The sequence below is a fragment of the Tiliqua scincoides genome, chromosome 7, assembly GCF_035046505.1.
Source record: "Tiliqua scincoides isolate rTilSci1 chromosome 7, rTilSci1.hap2, whole genome shotgun sequence".
Lineage (NCBI taxonomy): Eukaryota > Metazoa > Chordata > Lepidosauria > Squamata > Scincidae > Tiliqua > Tiliqua scincoides.
The window spans coordinates 13,090,583-13,105,599 of NC_089827.1; the positions used below are offsets into that span (position 1 = coordinate 13,090,583).

Below are 15,017 nucleotides of genomic sequence, written 5' to 3' on the forward strand. Positions count from 1 at the left end.
AAGAAAGGACTGTAGCAGGTCAGCTACATTGATGAAGCCAACTGAAAATGCCTCAGGACCCGATCCTATCCAATTTTCCAGTGCCAGTGTAGCTGTGCCAATGGGGTGTGCACTGCATCCTGTGGTGGACTCACAGAGCCCTCCTCAGGGTATGAGAACATTTGTTCCGTTACCTTGGGGCTGCATTACAGCTGCACCGGTGCTGGAAAGTTGGATAGGATTGGGCCCTCAGGCAGCAGATTACCACCCACCATCCTTCTCTTCTTCCCACTCCCTGGAATGGGAAAAGGAAAGGAAAGAAAATTGCATGGAAGAGGAAGGATAAAGTAGCGAGGCACCAGACACTGTAGCCAGCTACTCTACTCTCCATACTTCCTCATCTCTGTCCCATTTTTCCTAAGTAGGGAAGGGGTTCACAGAGGCTGGCACACCACTAGGCAAGGAAGGTCAGCACTTCAGATGCTGGGAAGTCTTGAGCCTAGGTCTTTCTTTGCAAATAGGAGGTCCTGGGTTCAACCTACAGACTGCACCAACAGATTGACCACAGAAAAATCTGCAGGTGCAGATTGACCACAAAAAAATCAAATGCTGAGAAGACACTGCCAGTCAGGGGTGTCAAACATAAGGCCCAGGGGCTGGATGTGACCCATGGAAGCTTTTTATCTGGCCCTCAGGCTCTCAGCTGCTGAGCTGTGCTGTTACTGCTGAAGGGGCAGCCCACATGAAAATTAGGCTCTCCCATATCTTGAAATATGATCAAGATCTGCATATTTTCTCTTCTGACACTTACAGCTAATGGTTCTTAAGTGAGAAAAGTGCTTATTTATGGTTATGGCCTGTTTAATGACATCACTTCCTGCCTAATGACATCACTTCCGGCCCTCAGCATGCATGATGAATGCTATTTGGCCCACTATATGAAACAAGTTTGACACCCCTGAGGTAGATGAACCAAAGGTTTGACTTAGTATCTATGGGCCTTCAAGGGGCCTTGAATAGTTCATTCAACCTGCTCTTGTCTCCCCAGAGCAATAGAGGAGAAGGGGATCTGATGGTCATTCAGCATGCAACAGTGAACAGTGGCGTCCAGTTCATTCATCTGCTCTCTTCCCCTACTCCTATCTGCTGTAACTACACTACAGCCGGTTTCAGCTGATGAGTGAATGAACTATGAGAGCTCTGGGCTCTGAGCCACACATGCCTGAATGCTCCAGAGGAGGGAGGTAATAGCTTCAGGCACATTCTCCAAGTCTGGATTAAGCAATTCTACCTATGCCACAGGACGAGCACCAGACTACCCCAGATTGCACCAAACTACAGTCTTACGTGGTTCACTATCACTGTAACTACAATCTTAGTGGTCCACCAAAAGGGTTTTAAAAAGTATAAAGCAAGGGACCCTGCTCAGAAATCTCTTAGCAGCAATGTATAACTAATCCTGGGTTAAGCATTCTTGCATTCTTGTTTTAAGAGCACCAAGGACATCCTTGCTGGATTAGACCAAGTTGCCATGAGGTGGTCTCCTAGTGGGCTGTGGTTCACCATCTGTTCATCCATGGTCTAGCTCAGGGGTCTCCAAACTGTGGCCGGGGGGGGGCATATCTGGTCCTTAGCAACTTGCCCTTTTTTAAATCAGAGCATTGGCTAAAGTTTTACATTTTTACTTATTATATACAATTTCTTCTTTTAAGCACTGCACTGTTTCTTTGTAATTATCACATTTCACTTTTGTTCTGAATCATATTATGCTGATTACAAAAAAGTTCCAAGTCAAACATATTCATTCACTTAAATTTCATTCATTCATAAATAAAACTGATTTCTTTTGGCCCGTGAAAATGTATAAAATAGACAATGTGGCTACGGTGAGGCCCTCATATTGAAAAGTTTGGAGACCCTAAGTCTAGCTCAGAGTAATAGAATCCGAATACAAGAATTAGAAATATCCAGATTACATTAATAGAATGCAGTCATAAGAAGTTAAAAAGCTTAAGGGTCAGAATGCTTTCAAATTGCAAAGAAACACCAAAGAATTGAATGAATTTAAAAAGGCGACTCTGATCTGTGAATCTTGCTCCCACCCACATTTGCAGAGACAAAACCAACCACAGTAAGCAATCCTAGATCAACTCTGGTCATTAGATTGTTGTACATATAGAGCACAAGGTGATGCACTTCTTCATTTCCTGTATTATTTCGGCACCAATTGCTATGCTTTTTTTTTTAAAAGGAACAAAGTTTGCAGTCAACTTGTTTCAGTTTCCTAAACAGCTTCCAAATATCACCCAGCTTTGGAGAACGTTGACTAATATCTTAAGACTTTTGAGAGCAAGTCATTATTAACAATAATGATAACAACAACAAAAGCCAACAGTCCTCGGTTGGACAAACTACACTGTGCACATCAGGCAGCGGAAAAAGGCCATTCTCTCCATTTCAGAATATTAGAACCCAGTTTAATAACCACAGAGCACAATCTTAAAGACACTTTCAAGGGACTAAGGGCCCAATCCCATACAACTTTCCAGCACTGATGCTGCACGTGCTGTCTCCTATGGTGGGAAGGCAGTCACAGAGGCCTCCTCAAGGTAAGGGAGTCAAGCTAAGAGACCTAGCTTGAGCGCTGCACTGAAGCTGGAAAGTTGGATAGGATCAGGTTCTAAGAGTGCAGCCCTATGCATGTGTATTCAGAAGCAGTAAGTCCTATTGTGTTCAATGAGATTTCCCTCTCAGCAAAGTGGGTATAGGATGGCAGCCTAAGACTCATGGAGCAAAATAGGAACTACTTCAGAGTAAACCTGCCTAGGATTGCACTGAGGACAGTTCCAGTCAGGGTGACCAGATGTCAGAAGACAAAAGGAGGCAAGGCAGCCCAAAATGTAGGACATCCAGGAAGAATGTAGGACATGACAAAATAAAGCTGAAAACACTGGTATATTGATTGCATGGTGTTAATTTAAACACTATATTATTAAATTTAAAACTCTATTATTATTATTTATATACCACTTTTCAACAAAAAAAGTTCACAAAGCAGTTTAAACTATAATAATTATATACTATTTATTTATTACAAGAAGGCTGTGGGCTGTCTGCTAACAGGGAAAAGGAGGACATTGAAGTTATTTTCCAGGACACCAGGTTAAAAAAGAGGACATGCCCTGGAAAAAAAGAGGACGTCTGGTCACCCTGTTTCAGTCCAGACACTCATAATTGGGGCTTGGAAAAAATAAAAGGGTAAGGAGGCTAAACACCTCTTCTGCAGCAGCTTTTTCCCCTTGGATGTGATGGGGATGAGGCATGGGGCGGTCTCATCCTGATAGGGAAAGGCAGTCACCAGATGGGTTTGGGATTCCAGCAGGAGGAGGAGAGATAGGATGGGGATGGGGCAACTGGAGGTCGCATCCTGATAGGGAAAGGCAAAGTCACCAGATGGGTTTGGGATTCCAGCAGGAGGAGAAGGAGGAGAGATAGGATGGGGATGAGGCAACTGGAGGTCTCATCCTGATAGGGAAAGGCAAAGCCACCCAGATAGGTTTGGGATTTCAGCAGCAGCAGGAGAGGGCGGAGAGAACAATGGAGCAACAAGAGGGAGTGGGGCGTTGGCTGCCCAAAGACAGGTAGCATCTGCCTGGCTCATCCCACTGCCAGGTCCTTACCTTCTTGACTTTGCTCTCCAAGTCCATGATCAACCCACCACTAGGCACTCAGCACCCCGAGGACAGACGCGGAGCAGCCCCACAGCCACCTTCCTCTTCCTCTTCCTCCTCCACCCCTCTGACAGTCCAGGAGGTGGTTGCGCAAGGCAGGCTGCGCTGCTACTGCAACTTGCCAGCGATGGCCTCTTCGCACATCTCCAGCTGCTGCAGTTGGATCAAGACTCATCAAACTTCCGCAGCGGGGAGAAAAGGAACAAAGGAACGTCCTGCAGCCAATCAGGGCCGGGCAGCTTGCAGCGGCCCAGCCAATGGCGGAGCCCCCCGAATACCTTTTGCGCTTCCAGCCAGGGCTGCGGGAGGTGCTGAAATTGACACTGCGTTGCTCGAGACGCGCCCACCTGGTGCAAGGGGCGAGGCTGGGCAGGCGCCGCAGGGGTGGCGATAAGGCGGGCTCTTTGCCTTGCCAGGAAGGAGGTGCCTCTGATCAGGTCATGGCAAAGGCATGTGCTGACTCAGCCTTCCAGTGGCCTCTATAGGAGCAATCCTGGCTTTTACTCCGGGGGGGGGGGGGGAGCCATTCACTATAACTATGAGTTGGTGGCTGGCGGATCAGGCTAACCCCTCCTTCCCGCCTCCCCAAAAAAGTGATTTTTTTTGTGTGTGTGTGTGTGATTGATACAAAAAAGGGATATAGCACTATGCAGTGTTTCTCAAACTGTGGGTCAGGGCCCACTAAGGGCCCAATCCTATCCAACTTTCCAGCACCAGTGCAGCCACAGTGCAGCACCAAGATAAGGGAAACAAACTTTCCCTTACCCTGAGGAGGCCTCTGTGACTGCCTCCCCCACCACAGGATGCAGCACACGCCCCATTGGCACAGCAGCACCGGCACTGGAATATTGGATAGGATTGGGCCCTAAGTGGGTTACAAACTAATTTTTGATGGGTCCCCATTCATTTCAATGTAGATTTTATGATTAATACAGTGTTTCTCAAACTGCAAGCCAGGACCCACAAAGTCAGTTGCAAGCCCATTTCTGGTAGGTCCCCATTCATTTCACTGTGTATTTTATGTTTAATACAGTGTTTCTCAAACTGTGGGTTGGGACCCACTATGTGGGTTGCAAGCCTATTTCTGGTGGGTCCCCATTTATTGCAATGTATATTTTATGTTTAATACGGTGTTTCTCAAAATGTGGGTTGGGACCCACTAAGGGCCCAATCCTATCCAATCTTCTAGTGCCTGTGCAGCCATGCAAATGGGGCATGCACTGCATCCTGTGGTGGGGAGGCAGTCACAGAGGCCTCCTCAAGGTATGGAAACATTTGTTTCCTTTCCTTGAGGCTGCATTGTGGCTGCCCCAGTCCTGGAAAATTGGATAGGATTGGGCCCTGAGTGGGTTGCAAGCCCATTCCTGGTGGGTCCCCATTTATTTCACTGTGTATGTTGAATGCAGTGTTTCTCAAACTGCAAGTCAGGACCCACTAGGTGGGTTGTGAGCCAATTTCAGGTGGGTCACCATTCATTTCAATATTTTATTTTTAATATATTAGATTTGATGCAGCCATGGTATGTGACTGCATTTGGGGAAATGTGACAGCTCTGTACTTTTAACAGGCTACTATGTATATGTTTTGACCAATGAGAGTCAATAGGACTTACTCCTGGATAAGTGTGGGTAGGATTGCAGGCTAGAATTGTTTAAAAATTTCCTGCTTGATGATGTCACTTCCAGTAATGACATCACTTCTGGTGGGTTGTGACAGATACTCATTCTGAAAAGTGGGTCCTGGTGCTAAAAGTTTGAGAACCACTGGTTTACTATATTAGACGATGCTACCATGGTATATGACAGCATTAGGGGGAAATGTTACAGATCTGAGCTTTTAATAGGCTACTATGTATATGCTTTTAACAATGATAGTCAATGGGTATTATTATTCCTGGGTAAGTGTGGATTTCAGCCTTTGGAATGTTTGGGGAATTTAATTTGGGGAATTAAATGTTTTTTAAACAAATCAGCAACTGCTTGGGAAGCTTCTTCTTTATTTTAAATATATACTTATTGTAAATTTTTAATTAACTTTGGCTGCAATCCTAACCACACTTTCATGAGAGTAAGCCCCATTAAACAAAATGGGACTTACTTCTGAGTAGACCTGGTTAGGATTGTGCCCATTGATTTTGTCGTAAGGGGGTGTTAAAAAATTTTCTGCTTCATAATGTCACTTCTGGCCATGACGTAACTTCTGGTGGGTCCTGACAGATTGTCATTCTAAAAAGTAGGTCCCGATGCTGAATAGTTTTGAGAACCACTGTGCTAAGGAAATGAATGAGTTTTCTGCCCTGCACTGTTATTTTCTATCATTATTGTATGCGAACATTCTGTGACATCAACGGTTTGCTTGCGACTTGCTCCTTGGCCCTTTGGTCTCTTCTCCCCGCCCCCGCCCCCATGCCTAAACCTATGAGTAAGCTCCACTGAAATTGAGATCTTACTTGGGGTCACTTGACAGCTTCGTGATTCATATGAAACAATTAAAGGTAATGTACATGTTCAAAAATAATAATACAAACATAGGTCAATTAGCAGCAGAATCCTATGCATGTCTACTCAGAAGTGCCACTGAGGTCAATGGGACTTACAGTCCCAGCCTGAGCTGCTTGGTGCCCACAGTTGCGGTGGTGCCGAATTGGCTGCCGCTGCATTCTATGGGTGGCAGGTAGCTGTGGGCAGCTTCTCAGAGGAAGGGGACATTTGTCCCCTTCCCCGAGTAAGGAAAGCAGCCCCACAATACGGCTACTCAACTCTGTACCAGCTAAATAGCTGGCACAGAGTAAAGAAGCCCCATGTCAGGCCGGAAGGCCCAACATGTGGCTTTGGATCCAGTAGAGTTGAGCTCTGTTGTTCTTGCTCCCCTCCCACCCTGCACCCTCCTCTAACCTCCCTCCACCCTGGAATGCCTCGCTCCCTGTCCCAACTTACCATTTCACCTTCTGCCACTCACATGGAATGCCTGGTGGTGTTCGACCACCAGCGCGGGCCTGGTGGTGTTCGACCAAGTTGCGCAGGCCCAGCGCGGGCTTGCGCCAAGCCTGCTTTGGCACTGGGATGGCACTGATGCTTGCTAGAGGGTTGAGCCTCCATTTGCCTGAAGATAACATCCGAAGGTCGCCAGTTCGAGACCACCGGCACCGTGTGACCTTGAAGCAGCTGACAAGCTGAGCCGAGCTATTCCATCTGCTCTGAGTGTGGGAGGATGGAGGCCAGAATGTGCGACCAGATCAAGGAAGTAACATCTGAATGTTGTGGTTTCTTGAAAGATAGAAACCTTCTTTCAAATTGTAAAAATCCCTATGGGGATTTAAATTTGCCTGCCTATGTAAAACACCTTGAATAAAGTCTAAGGAGAAATCTGAGGACCAAGAAAGGCGGTATAGAAATACCTGTATTATTATTATTATTATTATTATTATTATTATTATTATTATTATTATTATTATGGCATCTTTGCAACAGCGCTGGGCCAGCGTGTGTTGTTTAGGATTGGGCCTTTATTCCCCGATAAGTGTGTGTATGGCATTTTAGTCTAAGCAAATTAGGTGAACAGGCTATTCATTGACCTACAAATCAGTGGCGGACCTCCCATTTACTTGATGGGGCAAATGCCCCCGGTGCAGAGCCTCACGCACCTTTAGGATCCCACAAAAGCCTCCCTGAGGCTCATGATGGGGTTGGAAACTGTGCTTCAGGTTTGCTGGAAGCAGTTTAAAGTGTTGGGGAACCTTCAGGAGGCTTCCCCGTCACATTCTGGAGTTGCATGAGGCACCGTGCATTCCAGGCAAGTGGATTTGTGTGCAGGGGGCAGCAACCTGTGTGTGTGTGGGGGGGGAAGGTGCCATTGTGGGGCTAGGGAGGTCCGCATGGCTACAAATGCCAAAATGTGGTGTCATTAAGGGATTGCAAGCCAAAGAGTTCATGATGAGCACTCCTGAACTTGGACAAATCATGACTAACTTAACTCTTGTTACTTTCCCTTGGACTTAGTCCTCACTCAGATTCTTTGGCTACAACTCAGGGTGTGGACCTATTCTATTATCTGCCTTTTTCATGCAAGATAACAAAGGTGACTTGATACTGCTTTCAATGTGTTTCTGTTTGAAAAGTGGGTGGACAAACACAGCTGTCTGCTAGGAAGCTTACTCTTTCATTTGAACTGATGAAACTTGTTTCCAAACCCAAATTCTTCATGATTACTTGTGTGGGTTGTTAAGCAAGTGTGCCCAGAAAAAAATGCATGTATAATAAATAGTAATGTATTATATTGGACTAGCTTTTGTAATGAAACTTAAAACTTTTGGTATTTTTGATTAATATCATCATGTTATATATCATTTGATGTGTAATTTCGTGCAGAATACAATGAAAAAACTGTGTTGAAATAGCTCTATTTGATCAAAAGTTATTGCCAAAAAACCAACAGGGATGGGGCCATGGTACATCATCATGCCAACCGCCTGGGTCGGTGCCCTGCCCCCTCTATGGGAGAAGGTCCATCATGAGGGTGACGCGCTGGCCTCCTGCACTGGGTGATGGAAACACTAGTGATGGCACTGCTCTGCTGGAGGGTTAACCAGGTTTTTCTCTGGCAGGGCTCTGGGGCCTGTACCCGCTGCCTGATAATATGGCACTTTTTTTTTTAAAATGAAGCTTTGATGTAATTACATCCCCATGCCAAGAAAATTTTTCATCTGCTTTATTTCTGCCTGCATGTTGCACGGTTGATAAAGACCCTGGGACCCTGCCAGAAAAATAGTTGGTAATTCTGGTGGTGTAGCTGGAGGGGGGGAGAGCACCCAGAGCCGCAGCACGGTGGGCAAGCAGCCCCTCCCTTTGGAGCCATTCCCGGCAGGGGGGGAAATGGAGCTCTGCTTTGCCCCCCACCAGGAATGGCTCCGAAGGGAAGGGCTGCTTGCCCACTGTGCTGTGGCTCTGGGTGCTCCGCCCCCCTCTAGCTACGCCACCAGGTAATTATATTCTCTGAGTAAGCCAACAGCTGGGAAACCCCTCAGTTACACTAGAGATGAGCTGTTGTACTGTTATGAAATGGTTCTGCTGATGCTATTTATCTGTCTGGCACATACGATGGCTGAAATCCTATACAGCAGCAATCTTCAGTTACGGTGCCATGGCTCATTGGTGTGAGTTTGGGGAGGGTCATTTATTAGTTGAGCCATTGTGGAATGTGACCCCCTCCCCCCCCAAAAAAACACATGGTGTGCCTTGTCAATTGTTTAAAAAAAAACAACAACACTGCAAAACCTGCTGGTGTTCCTTGACAATTTTAGTGCTTTATCAATGTGCGGTGAGATGAAAAAGGTTGAAAATTGCTGCTATACATGGTTGCTTGAGAGTAATCTCCCCTTGAACTCTGAGGAACCTACTTGTAAATAAACATGCATACCATACAAAGAACGGATAGAAGTAATGGCTAAAGAGATGCAGAATCCTAACTGAAAGATGTGACATTTAAGTGTGATATCAACCAGAGCAGGGCTGTGTTTATGATCTCTAAAGTGGGGAAGCCATAACTGCCAAGTTCCATGTAGCGATGCAGTTTTTTAAAGGGACAGAAGTCCTCGAACAGTCCACGGACCAATCTCACATCCAGGTGATGCAGGATTATGTGTTGTGGGTATCTGACCTGGTAAAATGCATTGATGGGTGACACGTTTATTTGTACTTAACTTGACGTAGGACTGGTTGGTTCATACACAGCGGGTTTGAATGGGCATTTTTCTTCGGCTCCAGACGGACACCAGGATTGATGGTGTCAAAAGCTATCCAGAAGCACTGGCATACCTGGAGGGGGGCAAACGAGGCAACTACCCTGGGTGCCTACCCTCTGGGGGCGCCTCCTCAAGCCTTACCCCCACCCGCCTTTTTCTTAATAGTAGAGGATCTGGCAGTCCGCTGGCTTCTGTCCCTTAAAAAAAAACAAAAAACCTTGGCGCCCAGGTCGCTGTGGAGAGGCAGCAAGAAGCTGCCTCTCTGCCAGCGACTCAGCGCTGGACTGGGCTGCCCCCTGCCCTCCTCTTCTATAGGAGGAGAGGAAAGGGGTGTCCTAGAGAGGCAGCACAACAGGAGTTGCGACTCCCGTCATGCTGACACTCTAGGCTGGGCGCCCCTGCCCTATCATCTCCTCCGGAAGTGAGATGGCACCCCAGGACATCAGCGCGATGAGTTGAGCTGACGCTCTAGGCTGGGTGCCTCACCTGCCCTATTGTCTTCTTAACTAGAAGTACAGCAGGAACAACAGGGATACTCTCCCCCATGAAGTTCCCATGCAGATTTTTATTATTATGGTTATTATGCACAGGGACCTAGATCAGGGGTCTCCGAACCCTGGTCCGGGGGCCAGATGCAGCCCGCAGCAAACCTCTTTCCGGCCTGCAGCCAACCTCTTGTCCCCTGAAAGCCTCTGGCCCACTCAACTGAACATAACCAGAACCGTGCTCTGATTGTGTCTGGAGGGTGTTCTGAGGGCCAGAGAGGTTGAATGAATGAGCCCATTCATTCATTTATTCACTCATCTAAGTTCCATCTCTTATTTATTTAAATTTTATATTTAAATTTTTTTCTGGCCCTCCACACCATGCCAGATATTTGATGCGGCTCTTTAGCCAAAAGGTTTGGAGACCCCTGATCTAGATAATCAGTGTCATTCCCTTTAAAGGGATCTAGATCAGCGGTTCCCAAACTTTTTAGCACCAGGACTCGCTTTTTAAAACAACATTCTGTTGGGTCCCACCTAGGTTTACCAGACTTTAAAAAAGGTGATTTAGGAAGAAATACTTTATAAGTAATAATCAGGAAAAAGGTAAACATTTACCTCCTTCTATTTACACATATATACACGTGCAAACTGCAGGAGCTGAGTTCTTTGCAGAGTAATTAACAGTTACAGTATCTGATTTTTGAATAGACTTGGGGCTTGAGACAATTAGTTGTCCAATATTTCTATCACCCTTTGGCAACCAACTAAAACTCAGGTCATAACCCACCAGTGGGTCCTGACCTGCAGTTTGGGAACCACTGATCTAGATAATCTTAGATTCTAGGATAATTCTAGATTGAAAGGGATCTAGCTAGTGCCATCTGCTGGAGATGACATCCCACCACCTTGCCCAGAAATGGGAGGGTAGAAACTAGCCAATAGTTCTCGAACAAAAGTGGAGTTCATCGAGGGTATCTTCAGGAGGGTGTGAATCGCAGCCTGTTTTAAAACATTTGGCAGCACTTCCTCCATCAAAGATGAATTAACAACCCTCCCTTGGCTGGTACTCCTCCACCTGGGCAGATCTAACAAGTCAAGTTAGACATGGATGAAGCAGGCAAGCAGATGGTCCCTTCCCCCCTAACTGACAGAGCTCCCTCTGAGCTGCCACTCCACTTAAAATTCTGTTTTTGTGTGGTTCTTAACATGGCCAACATGGTGATGGGGCCTCAAGATGATGGGGAAACTTTATCAAGTTTCCTTGGGTGACTGACACCTGAACTTAGAGACATCTCTTCCATGCATAAAAAGTGTACAAGGAAAATTTCATAAATACCATGTTTTCCAACAGTGGCATAGCTAAGGAGGCACCTGGGGGGGTCAAAAAGATTAACACCCCCATACCCCATATAACCCCCCAACCCCCGCCCCAACTTTTAACACTTCCCCATATGGCATCTTAGAGGGATCCAAAAGGCACTTCTGGTTTTTGGTGAAATCTGGAAGTGCCTTTCAGAGGCCTCTAAGGCACCCCTTCAAGGTGTGGTACCTGGGGCAATGTACCCCCAGCCCCACTTCAGTTATGCCACTGTTGCCAATCACAGCCCTGTGATGGATGAAACAGCTTTCCTTCTCTTGCCCACCCTCATTGGTATGAACTGCCTGTGTGAGTTACTGCTGTTGGAACTGAATCTAGGCCCCGTCACCACGATGGCGTATTCTTAAGGTCACATATAAACAGAATTGTAAAGTTGTTATTAATTTGGAGAGTGCAATTCTCAGTGGTGAGGCATAAGCAACACTTGGAATTTATGTTGTGGCCGCGTGTTTGAACTCTGACGCCATGGTGATGAATATCTAATTAGTAAATTGTCAGATTAGATACTTTAGGGAGATGCATTAGCAGATGGGAGGCTCGATAAAGGCATTTATGAATTCAGCTAGGAGGCCAAGACCAGGCAAGATGTATGTAAAGTGTTAAACATTTTGTTCAAGTTAAGGTGATATTTATTGCTAGGCAGATCTTTTATTTGGAGACATCAAGTGTCCGGTGAATGTGGAACTGAATTCCTTTGACTATATTGTTTACCTATATTATCATATGTTATAGTTTAAAAGCATAACACTGTCACCACCATTTTTTTTTTAAAAAAGAATATTCTTAAGTGTAATATAAATACAGAAGTCTGTTTTGTCTCACTCAGGATTAGGTTTTAAAAAAAAAAAATCTGTGTGGTCCCCAGAAGGATTAACTTTACTGTCCTGTAGCTGTTTTGATATCACAGTTGATTCAAGGGTCAATGAAAGATTTTATTACTGGGCACGTGGACATATGGGGATCCCCTGTTAGGGGTCTGTCCATTATGCAGCATTTAAATCATGTTTTTGCAGAACTAGACATAAGAATGTTCTGCACTTACATCCTTTACTGCTGTCACCCTGCCTGCAAATCTTCTATTTATTTATTTTTCACGTTTTTATATTGCCTTTCTTCCAGGGAGCTCAGGGTGATGAACATGGTCCCTTCCCTCCTTTTCTCTTCACAACAGCCCTGTGAGGTAGGTGAGGTTGAGGGAGAGTGACTGGCCTAAGGTTACCCAGGACATTTCATGGCTGAGTGGGGATTTGCACCTGGATCTTCCAGGTTGGAATCCAACTCCCAAACCACTACACCATCCTGGCTGGGCCAGCAATTGCTGGCCTTTCATGCCCTTCTTTCTCCTCCCCATGTCCTCCAAGCTGTTAAAGTGACATTATGTGTTGCAGTGTTGTCAATTTGGCATGGTGGTTCTTGTAATAAATTGCAGGAACAGGGAGAGGAATAACCCCCAGGCTTTGCCTGCTTCATTTACTCCCTTGGCATCTTGATCAGTAGAGCCATCAGAGGAAGCAGTGGGGCTGGATGCCAGAGAATGAAAGAAGCCTCCTGACTCATGCCTTAGGGGTAAACCCCAATTTATCTCTCTCTCTCTCTCAGTGCTACTGCTCCATCTTCTATTGCCCCAATGGGCTCCTTGCACTCCCTTCCCTGGTTCTCAGAGGAGGAAGAGGAGGAGGAGGCAAGGGATGTGGAAAGGAGGATGGGAGGGCTTATTCCTCTCCCTCAGCCTAGTGACATCACTGGGCTTCGTGTCACCCCTCTCACCCCGCACCTTCTTGTCATGCTCTGGCGCTGTCCTCTTGTGAGGATGGGGCTGGCTTTTCAGATTAGCAGCCTGCCTCATGCTCCTGGGCCAGGCACCTGCTCTGGCACCTCTAATGTCACCCCCTCCTGAGGTGTCACCCAGTGCCATCTGCACCCCTGCACCTGACTAGTGACACCATCATTATCCACTGCTTCCAGTCCCACTTCCTCCAATGGTCATGGAGCGAATACTCCATACTCTACTGGGCTCCTAGTCTTCTCTCCACCTGCCAGTAGAGTGGAGGAGAAGGAGGAGGTGGAAGTGGCATTGCTGGCTGCAGAGAAGAGAGTTAAGCCCTATCTATTCTCTTCTTGCATACCACGGTGTGCAAAGAGGATGGAGCCATCCTCCAAAGAGGATGGACTCCATGGAAGCAGTGGACTGGGGAGGATGGGCACAGGGTAACCCTGCCAACTCACTGCCACCTCTGATTTGCTGCCTGACATTATGTTCATGATGTCATATGTAGGCTGCCTGGTGGGGGGGGCACACTGGTTGGTATGTGCTCAGGGCTGTATGCTATTCTCTGCAGACCCTACCTTACTCCATTGTTTCTTTTGGGAGAAAATTTGCCTCTTAAAGTCCAGTGAGAAGCATGGGTGTATGCTAGGTCTCCATTTCCCCTATTGTATATTTTTTATGGAGGCAAATTCCTCTTTATAAGTCATTTTGTTACAAGTCCAAACTTTCTAGTCCCTAACCCTGACTTATAAAGGGGACCCTTCCTGTATATCACTAATCCTTTATTTGGCTCTAGTTTTTATATATCTCGTCAGTCATATCAATAAATCCATATATTACGAGTCTCGGTCAAAACCAAGTTTGGAGAAAGCACTGCAGTTCAGGCCAATATGGGCAGGCCAAACAAGCTGTCTGAAGTATACCAAACAAGGATCTGATTCTTGGCCCTGTGAAGAAAGATCAGTTGTGCAATAAGTTGTCAAATTAATTTCCGTGTGCAGTTCAGAGGAAAGAGATATCTGCCAACAGCAAGTGTAAACCCGCTGAAAAAAAAAGAATGCTAACCTTTTGATGAATGTCCTGCTGCTGCTTCTGTTGATGTGGTCTTCCTACCCAGCAGGCAGCTTGCTCTGTATGTGAACTTCTTTTGTTGAAAAGCAGTATATAAGTATTTTGAATGATAACCCCAGCCCGCGAAACTGAGGGTCAGAAAAACTTTAAAAAAAATTTATGGTGGTTTTCTATGACTCTTACAAACCTTTATTAGGCATAGAGTGGGTTTTATATGAATTTGGGGTGCTGATTCTAAAAAATGGCATTATTAGTTTTGCCCTCTCACGTCTATTTTGGAGATACGGCATCACCTCATTAGTGAATGGTTCCTGCAGCTTCCTTGTGAAGAAGACATGGCGTTGGCTTCCTCATGAGGAAGCTGCTTGAGCCATTAACTGACGAGGACATGCTGTAGCTCCAAAATGAGATGTGATAGGGCAAAACTGATGCAGTTTTTGGAAAACACCCCAAATATGCCCATCACCAACGCAATGAGAAGGGCATTTAAAGGGAAGGAAAAAAGTTGTTGAACAACAGCCTTGTTAATGCGGGAGAGGGAAGCCGGCGGCAGCAAATCAATCAATCTCTCTCCAAGTGCTTAGAACAGCTTCACTCTGAGGCACGGGACGTCCGTTCTCCTGAGCGCATGAAATAATGCAAGTGATTATCACCTCGTCTTTGCATTCCTTCCCAGTGACGTGAAGGGTTGCTGCCTCGGAGTGAAGCCTTTCTAAGTGCCTGGAGAGACTGATTGATGGATAGTCTGCCTTATGCCTCTGTACTGCATTACAGAGGTCAGCAAGGCTGTTTGTAAATTGCTGAGCAAAGGGACATTGTTTTTTTAAAGAGATTTCCTTTAACACGATCTTTGGCATCCACG

At 46.0% G+C, this 15,017-nt stretch overlaps 1 protein-coding gene across 1 annotated transcript in view; it reads right to left on the minus strand.

Moving 5' to 3' along the window:
* TES (testin LIM domain protein) overlaps positions 1-3,846 on the minus strand; it is a 40,710-nt gene extending 36,864 nt beyond the window's left edge. The window contains exon 1 of the mRNA XM_066634370.1: positions 3,660-3,846. Coding sequence (XP_066490467.1) covers positions 3,660-3,686 — 27 coding nt within the window. The 5' untranslated portion in view covers positions 3,687-3,846. The remainder of the gene's footprint in view (positions 1-3,659) is intronic.
* Positions 3,847-15,017: the final 11,171 nt, after the last annotated feature.